The sequence below is a fragment of the Neophocaena asiaeorientalis genome, unplaced genomic scaffold (assembly GCF_003031525.2).
Source record: "Neophocaena asiaeorientalis asiaeorientalis breed wild unplaced genomic scaffold, Neophocaena_asiaeorientalis_V1.1 scaffold275, whole genome shotgun sequence".
Taxonomy (NCBI): Eukaryota; Metazoa; Chordata; class Mammalia; order Artiodactyla; family Phocoenidae; genus Neophocaena; species Neophocaena asiaeorientalis.
This window is the reverse complement of record NW_020173679.1, coordinates 1676191-1694911: the sequence shown is the minus strand read 5'-3', so window position 1 is coordinate 1694911 and position 18721 is coordinate 1676191. Positions and strand designations below refer to the sequence as shown.

Here is an 18721-nt window from a genome sequence, read left to right as displayed (position 1 = left end):
CCTTGTAGGGAAGCACCGCAGACTTCCATTCAGCTGTGAGTCCTGGTCAAGATCCCCAACTGTCACCAAAGAATGTCACTCTCACTCTTGAACAGACTGGCACGGGTATGGGTGCCATTTCTTAACTGTCAAGCCAGACTAGATGCCTCCCAGGGACTTGCTAGGAAAGGCACACTGTCTTATCGCTGTCCCATCATCCAGCAAAATCCCCGCTGAGAGAAAGACTTAAGGAGAATGCAGGAGGGACACGCAGACCAGCTACTGCTCTGGCCGGGGCTCTGAGAGGCCTGCCAGGGCCAGAGAGGCAAGAGGGCTGAGTGGAGAGGGCTAGGCTGGGGACTGGAGCCACTAGAGGGTCACCCTACATGCGGGCTCACAGGAAGGCCACTTGTGCGGCCACATCTTCCTTCTCTCAAGAGAAGCCAGACATTTGAATTTGTACATGAAATCGCCCCATGTTTAGGTTTTGGAAACAAAGCTACCAGCTATCGATTTGCAGCCTGAGCTCTGGATGGAAAGCCCACCCCAGCAGTGGACGTGGGGCCTGCAGGGCGACCTCTGGGCGTCCTCAGGCACTGGGCTTTGATGACACCCTCAGCCCACACGACAATGTGTGAGAAGCAGCCCCACGAAACATCCGTGCATGAGATGTGTGACTCCTGCGGGGATCTGTCACGTCACTGTGTCCTTCTGACACTTTCAGGAGAAATTTCTCTCTGGGCCCAGTATCAGAAATGGCTGTGCTTCTCCTACCACACAGTGGGGGATTTATTTCAGGAACACTCTGACTAGGGCAAGTGAGGTGTTCTCCTCTCCACTGGAGACCAGGAGGCCTAAAGGCAAGTCTGTGGCCATCTCCAGCAAGGGCCTAGGGCCTCAGGATTTTGTGACCAGCAGGTCACAGCAAGAATATTATCTTGCTGCCATACGCTAATTAACACTCTGCTTTGAAATCCCCTTTAGACATAGTCAGGGTGTGAATGAATTCACTTGAATCAAAATCAAGGGGATATGGTTCTGGGGAAACTGCATCCATCATCCCTGTTCCATATCTAACTGTGCCACCCCAGGAGGGTCACTGATTGTCTCTGAGCTTCTCCCCTGATCTGCAAAATGGGCAGCTAACCTCCTGCTCTTCCAGCCTCCAAGGGGGTTGGCAGGGACTGAGGGAGGAGCTTGTGCAGAGGGGACAGGGTCTCAACAGATGTGTCTGTGGATGGAGTCTGGGCTCCAACAGGAGGGCTTCTAGGAAGAGGTGACACCTGGCCACGCCCTGGGTGCTTACCTCTGCTGAGCTCATTGTCAGCTAGACCACTGGTTCCCAAATACAGACCAGGACTTTGGTGACTGTCTTTCTTTGGAAGGATTATCTCTTTTTTTTTTTTTTTAAGTATAGTTGATTTACAATATTGTGTTAGTTTCAGGTGTACAGCAAAGTGATTCAGTTATACATATTTTTTTTCAGGTTATTTTCCATTACAGGCTATTACAAGGTATCGAATATTGTTCCCTGTGTTAGACAGTGAATCCTTGCTGCTTATCTACTGTATATATAGTAGTGTGTATCTGTTAACGGAAGGATTCTCTTTGATTCTGACATTCTATCCTTGCTTCCTACTCCCTAGGCTGGTGAGCGGGTCAACTTTTCCAAAGCGATGGCAAAGCTGGGGGCAGCTGCTGTTTTTAACTTCTTGGCAGGCGCGATGTTGGCACCTTTTACGAGAGTCCCCTAAGACTGCCTTTGGAAGTTTTATACCGGTGCAAAATCTTGCAGGGACTCTAAGTCCTTTTGGAGGCAGAGACCCCATGTTGCATGCTTATGTGCTGCCCGAGAGACAGACCCCAGATTCAGGGGAGAGGCTGAGCCCTGCCCGCCCACTGGACTTACAGACAGCTGGTACCGCACGTCCGAAGTCCACACCTCCTCGTCCCCCACCACGCATGGGATGGCTTCCGTCCGGCCCTTCAGCTCCTTCAAGGCCTGGGGAGAGGAGGAGAGGTCAGATGAGCACTTCCTTCGCCTCTACTTCCCGCCTAAAACACCGATGCAGGGCTTCCCTGGTGGCGCAGTGGTTGAGAGTCCGCCTGCCGATGCAGGGGACGTGGGTTCGTGCCCCGGTCCGGGAAGATCCCACATGCCGCGGAGCGGCTGGCCCCGTGAGCCATGGCCGCTGAGCCTGTGCGTCCGGAGCCTGTGCTCCGCAACGGGAGAGGCCACAACAGTGAGAGGCCCACATATGGCAAAAAAAAAAAAACAAAAAAAAACCGATGCAGAGTCTGCCAAGGCGGATGCCCAGGAAGGAATAGAAATGAGGAGGGTGCTGGGCGGGGTCTGTGGTCAGAGACGCTGTGATTGCTCCCCAGGGGCGGGGGCAGACTCGGCTCCCACACTGTCACTTCCTGTCCTGCAGGAAGGTAAGGCCAGTGTTGCCAGGTCTTCCCATTAGAGAAAAGATTTAAAAACCCGTGTTTGAAATTTATGTGAAATCTCACAATTTTATAACACTGGCAATTAACGGGAGAATTCTTTTTTTTTTCCTTTTCGGCCACACCTTGCGGCTTTGCGGCTTGTGGGATCTTAGTTCCCCGACCAGGGACTGAACACGCACCCTCATCAGTGAAGGCGCAGAGTCCTAACCACTGGACGGCCAGGGAATTCCCGGGAAAATGTGTTTAAGCATAAAATATCTGTGGACTTATGACCCCTGACCTGGCACCCCAAAGAGACCCAGGTTGCCACCCTGCTGCTCCCAGGTCCCCCACCCCCCTCCAGATGCACAGCTCTCCCCAGATTCCCAGTTTCCTCCCGTGGCTGGGAGCAGAGGCAGGAGGGCGTGGGTGGCTGTCGGCACGGAGAGGTATCGTGGGGGCTGCTGAAGGCCGTCTCTGCGCCAGGCCCTACACCACTGGGTGCCCCCCACCCTCCCATTACCTTCTGCAGTGCATCTCGCTCAGGGCTGCCCTGCGTGAATGCCAAGACGGGCTCATTGGCCACCTTCAGGGAGGAGACGTGCTTCCAACACAGCCTGGGGAGCGAGGGTGGGGAACAGAGGTGGACAGGTCAGCAGCGGCCACCACCAGCCCCAGCCCGTCTGTCTCCGACAGGGGGTCCTAGGTTGGCCCAGCATCTTGAAATCCAGGGCAACTATAGAACTGGGGGACGAGAACCAGCCTTGGGATCCAAAACCCAAGTTCAAGTCCAGACCCTGTCACTTTGCGTCCTCGGGCATGTGACCTGCCTCCCCTGAGCCTATTTCTCCACCTATCAAGTGAGAGTCATCTTAGAAACTCACATGGTTGCCTGAAGTTTTTTGTTTTCTTTTGTTTTGTTTTGTTTCCCAGCTGCACTGCACATCACATGGGGTCTTAGTTCTGCGACCAGGGGTTGAACCTGTGCCCCCTGCAATGGAGGCGCGGAGTCCTAACCACTGGACCGCCGGAGAAGTCCCTGGTTGCCTGAAGTTTAAGTTCATAGGTGCAAAACCACGGCTTGGTGTTTTGCACATAGAGAAGTCTTATTCTCTCTCTATTTCCCCACAATGCAGACTTTCTTCCAAACAGACCCGAGTTACTTCTTTCTCTCAGCAGGAAAGTCAGAGCATTCCAGAGCTCAGTCTCATCAGAATGTGAAACAGCTGAGACTCCCTTGGCACAAAGAGCTGAGCTCCGGGTGGGCAAGAGGGGCCGAGAGGCGGCCGTGAACTTGGAGGAGTACTCTGAGCTCGGTTCACAGACACAGGGAGAGCTGCTGTTGGGGTATGGGCTCTGATTCCTGGGTACTGAGCTCCAAGAGCTCCTTGTTCTGCAGACGCCATCCAATCTTAACCTGTATGACCTCACTGATTAGTGCCCACCAGCGGCCTCCACCCCTAATGTGTCTGGAGGTCCCAGGGTGGGAGGACAGGTGGGTAAGAGTCAGTCATTCCACTCACGGACGTAGAGAACAAACTTGTGGTTGCCAAGGGGGAGGGGGTTGAGGGAGGGATGTAGTGGGAGGTTGGGATTAGATGTGAGCTACCGTATGGATATACGGATAAACAATAGCAAGGTCCTACTGTAGAGCACAGGGAACTATATTCAATATCCTGTGATAAACCATAATGGAAAAGAATATTTAAGAAAAGAAAGAATATATACGTACAACTGAATCACTTTGCTGTACAGCAGAAATTAACACAACACTGTAAATCAGCAATACTTCAATTAAAAAATTTTTTTGGTAATGAAGAATTATTGTTCCCAAGTGGTCCCAAATAAGCCACACAGTGTTCTATTGTCTTAATACTGGTGAAAATGGTATATAAACAAAATAACATATACTTAAATGAAAAGAGTTGTAAATACAGCCTTAAAATTTTTCAAAAACAAAACAAAAGAGTCAGTCATTCCAGAGCTGGAGGAACCCCAGTGGTGGGACTTCCCCTCCAGGCCTCAGTTTCCCCATCTGTAAATGAGGACAACAGTGAGGACAGAGCCCGCCTAGGGCACAGGGGGCACATCAGATTTGATAACACCATCGTGGCATCCCAAGGGCCTCGCCAGTGGCACGGTGATAGAAATCAGGTAATTTTGACCCTATAAGTAAAAAGACTAGATCAAGATCAAGATAAACCTGGATTTGAATCCAGAAAAACCCAGATCTATCTCCCCCTGGTGTCAACACCCTACGGGCAGCACCCGTGGGTGGACGAGTCGGATAACTGGTCGCTGAAGTAGGGAGGACACACACCTGGGGGACCATAGGACCTCCAGAGATGAAGGTGTTGGAAAGAACCTGTCATAGGATTTGGGTCATAGAGGGGTAATTTGGGGAGGGTTAAGGAAGCTGGGGCTGGCTCTGGATCAGGAAGCTCGGCAATTCTACGGTGGGGTGAAAGAGTAGCAGTTCCTCACTTGGCGAGGGGGGGGATGCCTGGTACTTCGGGGGTGGCATGGTGACCTCTGTGCTTAGACAAAACTATAGAGGGCCTGTTCTGTCCACTTCATCATGGCCTCCGGTGACCTTGTCTGAGGCTGGGTTTCTGCGAGGTTGTTTATGCCCAAGAGATCCAAACACAATGGCTACGAGTACTGGGCACTTTTTTTTTCTTTCTCACTGAGACTGGGTCTGGGGGCTCCAAGACCCAGCCTGGGAGGCCAGGAGGAAGGACACAAAACCAGGGGCCATGAGGGCGGGTCCTTCATTGATTCTATAAGACGGGCACCTGCTCCGTCTCTGGAGACAACAGCGGTGACCAAGACAGCAGGGCCTGTGGTTGCCTGCAGCTGACCTCCAGTGGGGGACACGGGTAAGAAAGGAACACAGCGGTGACCAAGGGGACAGGAAAATGAGGAACGGGAAGGGCAGGGCTGCTTCAGCTGGGGTGGTCAGGGAGGGCCTCTCGGAGGAGACCACCTCCGCCAGAGACCTGAAGAAGGTCTGAAAAGAGCTGAAAGGAGCGTTCCAGACAGAGGGACAAGCAAGGGGAAAGGCCCAGAGCAGGCAGCATGAGTCAGGAAGAGCAGAAAGGGGCCTGTGCAGCGGAAGGGGAGGGAACAGATGGTGGGGGGGCGGGGCAGGGCCGGGTGCCCAGGAAGGCAAAGTGAGCCTGGGGGCTTTCTCCTGCCCCTCCCTCCAGCTCCACCCCAGCCCTACACACCACACCCATGGAAGCCAGCAAGCCTCAGGCCCCACCCTTCCCCAAACAGAGGAAGAAATGTGGGCTCCTTCACCCTCTGTGGAGCTGTGTGACCTTCAGCTGGATTCCCCGGTGTAACACGGAGACACCCATCTCCTGGGGTTATTCTGGAGATCTGAAGAAATAATAATGCAAAGCTACACGTATGCCCAAAACCTGAAAATCCACATGGCCCCCTTCCACTTACTGTGTGCGGTGGGGAAGAATGCAGAGGCCAGAAAAATGTCAGCGGCCACAGGTCTCAACAGCCCGGCAGGAAAGGGGAGGGTGGCGTCTACTCCTCCACCCCCCACCACCTGGAAGGTTCCAGATGCCTCTCTCAGGGCCTCAGTAGCAGCGCACCACCACAAAGCAGTGAATCAGATATCACCTGGTCCTCTTCAAGCCAGGAGAGAGCCGCTGCGTGCTGGGCTGGGAGCCAGAAGCGGGGCCACCCAAGCCCTCTCTTGACCCCAAGTCCTGGCGGGTGTGAAAAGCAAAGGCTCTGGAAGCAGACAGAGCCCGGACGGACCCCCACACCTGCTCGAGACCTCAGCACATTATTACAAACTCCGCAGGCCTCTGTTTCCTCACCTGAAGAATGGGTGACACCATGTTCCGCACAGGGTCACTGTAAGGATGACAAGCCTTGCCTCTCCTCACCGTTCCTGCTCTTAGGTTTTCCTAAGGAACTGTAAAGGTCTTCCAGAATGTTTACTCCACCAGGCCAGGCTTTCAAAGGCAAAATGGTTCCCAGACACCCCCGAGGATCAGGGGCTGGCCTGGGGGCTCAGCAAACACTGCTGGAATAAACGTAGCCCCGTGGCCCACCAGGGCAGAAGTTCAAAAGGTAGCAGCTACCAGCCCTCCTCTCCCTGTTCCCTCCCAAGCAACGTCAGAAGCAGAAATCCTACAGGTCTCCCCCGACCTTCCCCAGGGCAGAGGTCCACTGTGACCTCAGGATCACATGCCCCCATGGCTTTCTCTCTGCCTGGAAAGTCTCCAGGCCCCGGCCCCACTGTCCATCAGTCCGAACGTAGCTTAGGGAAAGAGACTAGTTCAAAGATCAGCCTGGGTCAACTAGAGCCAAAAGTAATCCAAGGATGCCTTTCTTTTTTTTTTTTTTTGGCTCATGTGCCCTTTGGGATAACATGAGCACCCTTCCACTGGCTCAGGGAAAGGCAGCATGAACCACTCACAGGACTTGGGGCCTCTACAAGGATCTGCGAGGCCCTTCTAGGCAGGACTGTATTCCCATTCAGTCAGTCAGTCAGCACATATCTATCCCTCATGGCATCTGAGCAGAGATAGCTCAGGTGAGGTCAAAGGGCTCACCCAAACCATGTGTTCATCGCACCTGGCAGGTGCTTGGCTCTGGGACACAGAGGTGAATCCAACCCAACCTTCTTAGGGCAGCTCTCAGCCCTCCCGCTTCAGGAAAGAAGCGTGAGGCAGAGTCTGAATTTGACTCAGTTTCCCCTAACAACCCGGGGTGCCCCTTCTGCTCACCTGGGGACTTCACGGCCTGGGCCTGAGACCCCAGCTGCCCCTCCCCACCCTCGGCAGGTACCAGGATCTGAGCTAAAAAGGCTGCAACACCAAAACATAGCCTGCAACCGGTGAAATTTAGAGGCTGCAAGCTCTGAAATTTACAAAGGGGAAAACTGAGGGGGCTGCTGCGAGGGGCTGAGCTGCCAGGGGTTGAGCTCCCAGGCCACCCCTCAGCCTCCACCCTGGTCCAAGGCACCATCAGCTTTTGCCTGGACAACTACAACAGTCATTCCGGCTCCACTGACTCCAAGCTCCTCTCAAAACTGCTGGAATAAACTTAGTCCTGCGTCCCACCCAGGGCAGAAGGTCAAAAGGTAGCAGCTACTGGTTTTCATAGTCTTAACATGAAAACATGATCAACACAGAGAGACAGAGGGTAAGTGCTCAGCTTGTAACTTAGTGGCTTCCCATTTTCTTCTACAATAAAGAATCAGAATCCTGGGACTTCCCTGGTGGTCCCGTGGTTAGGACCCCGCACTTTCACTGCAGGGGGCATAGGTTCAATCCCTGGTCGGGGAACTAAGATCCCGCATGCCACGTGGCGCGGCCAAAAAAAGAAAAGAATCAGAATCCTTACTGAGGCCTCCAGACTCATTTCCCATCACCCCTCATCCCCTCCCACCTCATCTGCTGCAATCCTGCCACCCTGGTCTCCCCACTCCACCCCACTCCCATCTCCCTTTGCAGCGGATACCAGCCTGCCCTGCCTGGATGGGACCCCTATCAGATCATCTCACAGGTGACAACCCTCATTACAGAGCTCTGATTGTCTGTGCTCCCACACTGCCCAGACCACAGTAAGCATATGAGAAATACCTTTAAAACAATTAACACACAAGTGGACACCAGGCCCCCGGGACGGACGGGACTCCCAGGCAATGTTCTTTTGCTGGATGCAGGTCCCCAGCGGCTGGGCTCAGGGCAGCCAAGGCCAAGGAGAGGACTAGAAAGGAAATTGCCTTTGCTTCATTGAGCTTCCAGGCTGTTATCTGGGACCTGATAAGACCAATCCTCCTTATCACTGAGATAAGGGACCAGTGATGGAGGTGAGCTGAGAGAAAGTACAGAGCCCAGGGCAGGGCCAGAAGGGAGGGGCCTGAAGCCCAGGATGAGCTGCCCTGGAAAACTTCAAAGAACTTTTCTGAAGCATTTACGGCATGCCTCTGGCATAGTGCTAAGTGATGACCGCATTGAATCCACCCTACAAATATATTACCCTGCAGACTCTTATTACCTCTATTGTACAGGGAGGAAGCTGAGGTTCAGAGATTAAGGGCTCATGGTCACAGCTGCTGGAGTGATGGTGCAGGATCTGAAGCCAGGTTCCCTCACTTAGGAGACACGCTTTGGCAGAAGCATGGGGAGCATCTCAGACACCTTTGGCCAGCTGATGGGACAGGTTCATCCTCCTAACCGCCCAGCTGGCACCTCCTCTCTTCCCAACGGAGCAAAGAGGCCACCCTGAGGTAGGGAGGGAAGCTCAGGGCTTTCACTGCATAACAATGCCTGCTAGTGGGGGAGGGGATCAAAATAATGCTTGATGCAACACATTACTTTTCTACGTGCTGGCCACTCTTCAGAGTGGTTTTCGCATATGAATTCGTTTATTCTCTAAGACAATTCCACTATTATCTTTCTTTTTCATGTGGGAACAAGAGGCAGCACAGAGAGGTCAAGCAACCTGCCCAGGGCCACACAGCTGCTAAGAGGTAGAGCCAGGATCCACCCCGGGCTGTCCTGTGGGCCATTCCAACAGCAACTGTCCAGCACCTGCTGCGTGCCGAACCAGGTGCTGGGCACCGGAAGCCAAGTTCCCCAGGGTCCGTGTGCTGGTGCCGACTGCTGCCTGAGTGGGGATTCTGACACCTTTAGAAGCAAGTATTATGATCATTGTAGGTTCTACTTATTCTTTTTTTTTTTTTTTTTTGCGGTACGCGGGCCTCTCCCTGTTGTGGCCTCTCCCGTTGCGGAGCACAGGCTCCGGACGCGCAGGCTCAGCGGCCATGGCTCACGGGCCCAGCCGCTCCGCGGCACGTGGGATCTTCCCGGACCGGGGCACGAACCCGTGTCCCCTGTATCGGCAGGCGGACTCTCAACCACTGCGCCACCAGGGAAGCCCTCTACTTATTCTTTTTTTTTTTTTTTGCGGTACGCGGGCCTCTCCCTGTTGTGGCCTCTCCCGTTGCGGAGCACAGGCTCCGGACGCGCAGGCTCAGCGGCCATGGCTCACGGGCCCAGCCGCTCCGCGGCACGTGGGATCTTCCCGGACCGGGGCACGAACCCGTGTCCCCTGTATCGGCAGGCGGACTCTCAACCACTGCGCCACCAGGGAAGCCCTCTACTTATTCTTTTTTTTTTTTTTTGCGGTACGCGGGCCTCTCCCTGTTGTGGCCTCTCCCGTTGCGGAGCACAGGCTCCGGACGCGCAGGCTCAGCGGCCATGGCTCACGGGCCCAGCCGCTCCGCGGCACGTGGGATCTTCCCGGACCGGGGCACGAACCCGTGTCCCCTGTATCGGCAGGCGGACTCTCAACCACTGCGCCACCAGGGAAGCCCCCCGGGGTTAGTTCTTTTATTTATTAAATTTATATATAAATGTGCATCTTGGCTCTTTCCAAAGAGAATTTGCAGAGGACACCCATGACAAAGTTAACGAAATAGAGAAAAGGGCAGGCAGGTCAGGGCCAAAGGAGACAAAAGGCAATCAATTGAGAGGTCTGGTGTTTACCAGCTTAAGGCCTTGGACAAGTTTTCCTTAACTTCCACAGGCCTCAGCTGTTTAATCCGTGAAGTGGGGATAGTAACACCCACATCATAGGCTGCTGAGGAGCTAAGTAACATCATCCACGTAAAAGGTAAATGGTAGCCCGTAGTGACCATCCCTGGGCCATCCGTAAAGGCCAGGTGTTTGTCATGACTGTCTCCCAGACTGGTTGTGATACATCTCTGTTGGCAAGTAAGGAATCACGTGATCGTTCTTTCATTCACCAAATGTTTGCTGAGGGTTACCAGGTGGCAGTCACAGTTCTAGGCCCTGGGGACATATAATAAGGTAGAGAAGTCCCAAGTGAAAAAGCAAGCTACAAAAATGGATTTGCAGGGGAGCCCATTCTTATGTTGTTTTTCTAAAGCAAATATATTCCTGGAATATTAAAAGGCTAGTAATCAAAGTGACAGCAGTGGTTACGTCTGTGTGGTGAGCTGCCGGGCGATTTTTTGTAACCCTTTTTTGCTTTATCTATACTTTGTACAATGGACACCTACTAATTCAATAAAAAGAAAATGTACAATCAAGAGTATGTTTAAAAATTGGTTGAGATTCCTGGCACTCCAGGCAGAAAGGGAAACACTACAGAACATCACCCATCCCAGTTCCCCAAGAGATGGTTTTTCTCAGCTTCATGTACAGGACACTGAGAGATATCACTAAAAACGTCCTAAAGCTGTTTCTCCATACATGCAGACACGGCATGCCACAGGAGTGTTCTAAATATCTGTCGACTAAATGAACAAGTGACCAAACACCACAACTGTTCTTCTAGAACCATGGCTCTCAACTAGGAGTGACTTTGCCCCCCAGGTGACATCTGGCAATGTCTGGAGACATTATTTTGTTGTCACGACTGGGGGATGCTCTGGCATCTGGTGGGCGGAGGCCAGGGATGCTGCTAAACATCCTGCAAGGCATAGGACAGCTCCCACAGCAAAGGATTATCAGACTCAAACGTTAATACTGCCGAGGTTGGAAACCCGGTCTGGGGCAGCGGGCCAGCTGCTGTATCTGAAGAAGTAACCTGAACTGGCAGATCTGGTTGCAAAACGCTTTCTCTGATTGCAAAATGCTTTTTCTCCACTCAGGAGGCTTTGTAATTAAGAGCATGAGTCTGGAGTCAGACTGACTGCGATTTTAGTCTCACATTTGTCTTAACAGGCAGATAAGTTTCCCATCTGTAAAATGGTAATAATACAGGGCTTATCTGCACAATCAGGCCTACGGTACTTGATTGCCTGACAACTATTGCTGTTATGAGCTTTTTTTTCAGAATAGGGATTTCTTTCTACCAGATATTAGAGGGAGTTTGTTTTTGTTTTTTAATGTTTAAGTCTTTCTTCCCCATTACACTGAAAATTCTTGGAAGGCTCCCATCCACGTGTAAATCCCCTGGGTACCCCCCTGTCCCCGCCGTAGCGTTTAGCAAAGCACGTGCACACGGTAGGTACTCAGTAAACAGGTGAATCTATGTGGCTTCCATCTAGGGTCTGAGAGGGATGGTCTCAGAGTGCAGGGAGAGGCCTGCAAATGGGACCACGCTGAGGGTGTAGTGAGCATGGCCCCCGTCCTCCGTTTGGAAAAAGAGCCCTTCCTGTCCACGTCCTCTTCCCTGTCCCACTCCCCCACAGAGAATACACAGCGGCGCTGGGACTCATCCGTGCCCAGGGCACCCCTGCACCATCCCTTAGGACACTGATTAACTCAGAAAGGGCATAGCTCAGCAGGCGAGACGTAACTGGTGAGTCCTAGAGGTCAGGCAAACACTGGGGGCAGGGGCTGCCCAGCTCTGAAAGGGAGATGGACAGAAACACGGGTCCATAGGGGTGCAGCCTCACCAGACTGTGAGCCCCTCTGGGGCAGGATCTGTGTGCTACCTACCTTCTCCACCAAGCCCAGAGGCAGAAAGGGGCTCTGAGAACATTTGTCGCTGAGTGGGCAAGGGTCCAGGAACCCAACTCCACAGTGCGGGGGTTTGCAAATCTGGGTTTGCAGGGCAGCTCCGCTCTGAAACTGCACCTTGGTTTCTTCATCTGTAATTTGGAATAACAGCTACCCCCAGGAGAAGTTTAAATAAGAGTGATAATGATGGTCATGATTAATAGTAACTGGGCACTGCCTATGTGCCAGGCGCTGTTCAATGCACTTTACATGTAGCAACTTATTTATTAATCATCAAATAAGGCACATACCCCAAGTGCGCAGCACAGGTTTGGCACGTTCTACGCACTCCATAAGTATTATTATTCCACCTATCAGAAGAAAGGGGTCCTATTCTCTGCCCAACACAACTTTTAAAAAGGGGAAGGAGAAAAGAGAGAAATAGAAATGCCGGTAGACAGAAGAGAGGGAAGACCCAGGGAGGGTCCTGAATGTGAGACCGAGGGTGGGGAGGTGAGAAGCGGGGTGTGCTAAAAATAGAGGTGCCCTGGGAGGAAGGCACTGCACTCCGGCGGTGGGCAAATTTCGAAGATCCAGCACCAGAAGAAGGAGAAGTGATTAAGCGGCTACTTTCTAAGCGTGGGAGCCAACAGGGCACTGAGGCACCCCCACCCCGCAGCAGGATTCGGGAAGGGGGTCCCCCTAGCTGAAGGAAGAACTTTGGGAGACGAGGGTATAGCAATGGGAGGAAGGCCTGCGTGGGGGTCGGGCGGCATCAGAGGAAGTGACTCCCGGCGGAGGGGAGCCCCTAGGAAACCCGGCGAGGGTCTGGCAGGGAGGGAGTCCGGCTCGGGGGCGAGGGAGCGCCCAACGACTCCCGGGACCCCGGGGCAGCAGGCGCCGCGAGGGGCCTCCCCAGGCCTGGTACTCACTCACCCGGCAGCCCTCCACGGGCGAGCCAGCAGGGCGCGGCGGAGCGCGGGCGGCGACTGCAGGAGCAGCATCTTGAGCTTTCGACACTGCTGTTGGCTGGACCGTTCGCCCCCTGAGCGGCTCCACAGCGCTGCCCCACAGCGCTGCCCCGCCCTGAGCGCACCACCTCGGCTGGCGGGGGGAACGTGTCACCCCATCCGTCCTCCAAGCCAGGCTCAACCGAAACGCCTCTGTATTTACCTTCTGCTAATAAAATAATTCCCTTTTTAGGGCATGATAAAGGACGTTATGTGACATAGGGCAAAATTGCCCGAAAGAGAAGCCTTGAAATGTACACACTTCCCCCTCCTCTCTTTATGGTATGACCCAGTCGCCCTCCAAAGGGGGCCGAGGGCAAAAGGGAGTGAGCTCCATCGACCAATCAGAATGATACATGGAAGCTCCTGGACCAATCAGAGGGGCGGTCATGTAGCAGTCTCCTTAGGCCGGGATAGAGGGGCTGAAGCAGCCAATAAGAGAGCGGGAATGGGGCACGTGTGAGGCGGCGCGGAAGGACAGCGGGTCTGCCAGTCAGGCACAGCTAGAGTCCCAGCCCTACCACTCTCGCTGTCCTCGGCCAGTGGCTGCTAGAGTATTCGACCGTGCAGGGCTGCATAGCGGCCAAACCCCCAACCTCAACTCGGGGGCTGCAGCCCCTGGAATGAGCCTGCTGCCCCTGGCTCTAGCCTCCTGGTTGGGACTCAGCCGCCCTCCACCTCCCGGCCTGGCGCGGGGCCACCCAGCTTCCTGAGGCCTAGCGCTTAGATAAATCAGCCTGTTTCTTTGCAGGTTACGATCGATAAAAGATAAAACCGGAGCCAGTCTATGCTCAGGCTTTCCTTCAAAGCCTATGGACGCGGAACCAGTTGCTCCTGTGCTTTATTTTTGCGCCCCGCACCAAAATTTGAATTTTCGGGGAAGTTTTCTGCCTGATGAACACGTGAACGTTATTTAAAACTCGGTTTCTGAAGTCTTCCAGAGGATGGAATCTTAGGGACCCATTCGATTCCTAAAGTCCTGTTACAGCTTTTCTAACGCTCGCTTCTAATATATCTGTTTATATTTCCTCTAGCAGCGTGTACCGAGAACTTGCTTAGGAGTCAGAGTTCAGTTGCTGATCGTGGTTTCTCCCTATGACAAGGGCGAAATACGTAATTCTTTCTGGGCTTCAGTTTCCAAGTCTATAAAGTGGGGATAATAATACCCACCTTAGAACGCCCTCATTATTTCACGCTACTCCTTTCTCCAGGAGGGCACACTCTTCAAGGCACTTTGGAGAATTTAAACAGAACGGGGAGTGGGAAAGGAAACTACAGTCGTCTCTCGGTCTTGGTGGGGCCTTGGTTCCAGGAGCCCCCGCAGATACCAAATCCACGATGCTCAAGTCTCTTAAATAAGATGGCACCGTACGGTCAGCCTTCCCTATCCAAGGATGAGAAACTTGCAGGTTCGGAGAGCCATTTGTACGTTAAGCACAAGTCTTAGAGATGGTAAAAAGTTAATTGGAATCGGCAGTGGCTGTTTTTCTTCATCCTTGAAGAAAACCCTAGTCATGGGCCCAGTTCACACAGGTCAATGTCTCCCTGAATTCAGCCATGAACAGAAAGAAACTAGAATATTGGACAGTGTCAAATCCAGAGCCTAGGAGGTAGCCTTTCAAGGGCACTGTGAGGAGGTTTATGAAATGGGGTCGATGATTAACAGGACCTCAACTCCAAACCAGGCTATGCCAGTTATTCAGTCTGTGATCTCTCTGGCTCTCTTCCCCTTCTGTAAAATATGTATAATAATTTCTGCTTTAACTACCTCCGAAGATTGTATTGTGAGATGCAAATATAACAGGTGATGTGAAACTTCCCTATTTGATCACTAATCAGCTAATTACTTTAGTGGTTATGTGGCCCACCATCCTCTTGCTCCTCCCCATCACCTCTTTATCCTTAATTTTTTTCATCCTTAATTAAAAAAAAAAAAGGCACCATCAATTCTAAGACATTTCACTTTATTTAAAAGAAGCCAATATACAGGATATAAAGGGCATGATATATACAACAGTACAGTAAACAGGTTGGTTTCCGGTAGGATCAGTAGTCTTTCAATGAATATAAACCCCCCCTTCCCCTTGACGCTAGACCCAGCTGGCAGACAAACAGCAACAGTGGGGTAGGATGGGACCTCAGGATAGAAAGTCTCCCTGGATGGGGCTAAAAATCAGGTAGATGCTAAAATGTCCACGAAGGGGTCTGTGGGTGGGTTTGCCTTTGCCTCATCTCTTTGAAGGCTTGGCAGAGGGAATGGTGAGGGATTTAGCCTGAGACTAACAAGCAGCCCACCCTGAGCCTGGAAATCTTCCACTCGTGGAAAATTCCCTTCCAGAGAGAATCTGCCTTTACCGACACCCACCTGGCTGCTTCCAGACTCCCCACTCTAGGAGAGTGCCCTCTAGAACCAGAGCTTAGTGTCTCAAGGTGGAGGACCCAGGAAGCTCCCAGCACCCTAGTTCCTCATCCAGGTCCCTGGAAGAGCACAGCAAGGACGACATCCCAGGCCTTGGCCTGGGGTTGGCACAGCCAGGGCTGGGCTGTAGGCATCTCATGGCATTTGCACTCCTGCTCAGGCTGCCTGACAACCTTGGACTCACTGAGGCCCGGGCCCCAAGGAAGCTGTGGGCTCCGTGAACCAACAGCCCATTGCCACCCACACCCTACTGCTTCTCAGCTCTCTCCAAATACAGCTGACTTGGCAATGGATCTTGGCAGACCAGAGTTTGAGCAACTAATCGGAGCCCACCTTCTGAAGCAGAGCTTGTCCCCTACCTAGTGCCCCCCTTCCCTCCCACCACCCACCTCCGTTCTGAATTCCCCACTGCCCACCCACTCCCACAAGTGCCCAGCCCCCTGGACTTGCAAGGACCAAGGAGCTGGGGGATCAAGGGACAAGGAAATGAGGTGAGGGGTGACCTACACTCTGCTGAAGCCGCTCGTGGGTGTGGATGAGTAGGTGGTGATGATGCGGAGACAGGTGAGGGGTACTGATTATATTAAATCCAGCAGCAACATGCATCTTGTCCACAGAAAAATGCTGGGCTACCATAACTGCCTACCCTATATTTAAAAAAAAACTTTCATAAAAATAGATGAGTCTCTTCCTTTATAAATAGATTACATTTAGCTTAAGTTACACCTTATATGATCCCCTGCCCCACACCCTCTCCCCCATCCCAAGCCAAAGTGGTCTGATTCTCCACAGGTCATATGAGCTACATCCACAGAGCTAAATCCATGATGGACAGGCCCGTCAGACACCTCTAGACATACTGCCACAAGAAAACAAAATGTGTTTACTTGCCAATCATTTTTTTCCCTGTTCAGAGTCTCAGAGAAGTGTGTGTGTGTGTGTGTGTGCGCTCCACAACCAGGGAGCCCAAAGGAAGCTACTCTCCCTGTCCCTCCCCAATCCTCTCTTTTTATAAAACCCCCCAAAATAGGAGAGTGAGAGAGGGCAGCACAGGAGAGTCCATCTGAGACCAATTCTAAAATACCAATGTCAATATGACACTGGGCTGAGAAATAGAAAACCAAAATTACGTATTTACATCTTTACAAAGGATGGACCAGTTCATCCCAACTGGACCTGGTGCTGCCCCAGCGAGCATTGGGGTCTTTCTCGGCAAGCTGTGGGCCCATGGCAAGGGTACAAGCGGGGCCCACTGGCAACTAACTCAAAAAAGAACTTGGTGGGGAGGGAGGCAGCCAGGCCAAAACCAGGATCGCACCCTGAAGGCAGGTCACTAACACTCTTGTTGTCCCCCCATCCACCAGCCCCAAGTCCTTGCTCCCCAGAGAGAACAGCTATTGAAAACCAGCAAGATGGATCTTTCTGGCCAGCATCTGACTCTGGCTCCTGCCATTTCCATACTCCCCAGATAAATTCAGAGTACGCTAGTCCCCAAAGACAAATATCCTATGTATCCAAGGGGGAAAGCAAAAATAATACCATTGGACAGCAATCACCATGGTAACCTCAGTTACCCCCCAATGCTTACATTGTTGCCTAACTGTCTTAACTCTAAAGATAGGTCTGTCACCCTCCCACCACCTTGAGGAAAAACCCGGGGCAGGCCTCCACTCTGCCTACCTGTCCATGGAATTCAATGCCTCCCTCAACCTGGGCAGAGGAGGCCTGAGAGGCAGCCAGTTTCCCAGCCTCCCAGAAACGGAAAATCTTTTCAGCAGCTGAGGTCCAAGCCCAACTGGCTCTGATAACCTTTGGTTAAACTAAAACTAAAACAATAATGACAATAATAATGTGATATGTTTGAACCCTGTAACCTTGAGAACAAGTGTCAGTGAGGAGGAGGAGAAGGGGTGATCTCTCCTCCGAAACCTCGTCCCTCCACGTACCCGACAAGGGGCTATTTGGCTAATGAGAGATTCTGGGAATGGAAGACTTTCAGCCAGACTTTCACAGGCAAAGAGCAGGAGGTTCCTCCACAACAACAACAACAAAAAAGGAAAAAACTCACAATAAAGGCCACCAAGTTCTGATAAATAAAATTACACACAATCACTAACAATCTCCTCTCTCTCCATAGATATATATTTATATAATATGAATATTATGTACAATGACTTTAAGACTGAAAAACAGGTGGGGGAAAACGGAAGAGAGGGGAGGTCCTTACAGACCACTGGTACCCTGGGAGAGAAAAGACAGGGGGCCTGATCTACACAAGGCCAGATTTCCCCCTCTGCCTGCAGACACAAGCAGTGGGTAGCAAGGAGCTCTGGTCCTTGGGCACATTTTGCTCCTCTGACCTCCAGGGGGAGCTCCCGGGCCAACAAAAACAAAAATCAGCAATCACACCCACAGTAGTGGGTCCAAAGAGAAATTTAAAAAACGAGCAAAGCTGGCTCTGCTGGCTCCAAGCTGAGATCTGGGGGTGGCCGCCACACAGTGCCCTGTGACTCAGGCCCTCTCAAGTCTGGGGAGATATGGCTCAGCTGAACTCCCCAGCTGGTCAATCAGTGAATTATGGAAAAAGGTGAGCTTATGTCCATGAGCAGAACAAGGACCGCTCTCACTCGAGCTCCTCCTCTCACCACCTCCTCTCCGCCAGCAGGCCCCGCTAGCTCCCTCCCCTTCCCTTCCCAATGCCTGCCAGTGGCCAAAGAGTGGGCCACTGCGGCACCGTGGAGAAGCAAGATGGCGGCGGACGGTACCGACCCAGCTCCGAGGTGGAGGGGGTAGATACCAGGCCTGGCCCCCTCCAGACTTTCTCACAGAGAAATTACAGATCGATAACCCCTTACTGTTGGCTGGGAAAAACATCAAGTCATCAGGGCAATAAAAGACCCGCTCCCCAACCCCAACCCACAGAGGTCCCAAGAAAGCAAGCAGTCAGGTGGCCGAGGGCCTTACGGGGCCCAGGCCTCGCTAACGACCTTGACCAAACTCCCTCCCGAGTCAGTGCTCACCCCCAGAGGTTGCGAGAGAGATCGCCCTAGCTTCCTCCCTCCCAGCTCCAGGGGAAAACCAGGGATCTAGGAGAGGGCCTACCTTCCACAATGGTATAAGGCAAGCTGCTTTTTTTGTTTTGTTTTGTTTTTTGCATAGTAGTTTAAACACAGTGAGGTTCCGCCTTCCCCCACAGTGCCTTGTCCCTCTGCTTTGCCACTCGATCCAGAAAGAAAAGAAAAATTTGTCTTCCCTCCCTCCTTCCATCTTTTCTCTCTTTCAGCTCCCAGGCCTGGAGAGCTCGCAAAGGCCAACAGCTCCTTCTTGGGGGGAGGTGGGCCATCCCAAGTCCAACTCCAGCAGAGGAGGGAGGGCAGAGCTTATGGCCAATCAGAGGAGCCGGTGGGAGGGTAGAAAACGGCATTGTACCACTC

At 52.5% G+C, this 18721-nt stretch overlaps 1 protein-coding gene across 1 annotated transcript in view; it reads right to left on the bottom strand.

Moving 5' to 3' along the window:
* ALDH4A1 (aldehyde dehydrogenase 4 family member A1) overlaps positions 1-12929 on the bottom strand; it is a 32597-nt gene extending 19668 nt beyond the window's left edge. The window contains exons 1-3 of the mRNA XM_024749730.1: positions 12795-12929; positions 2933-3026; positions 1889-1981 (exon numbers count right to left, since the gene is read on the bottom strand). Coding sequence (XP_024605498.1) covers positions 1889-1981; positions 2933-3026; positions 12795-12862 — 255 coding nt within the window. The 5' untranslated portion in view covers positions 12863-12929. The remainder of the gene's footprint in view (positions 1-1888; positions 1982-2932; positions 3027-12794) is intronic.
* Positions 12930-18721: the final 5792 nt, after the last annotated feature.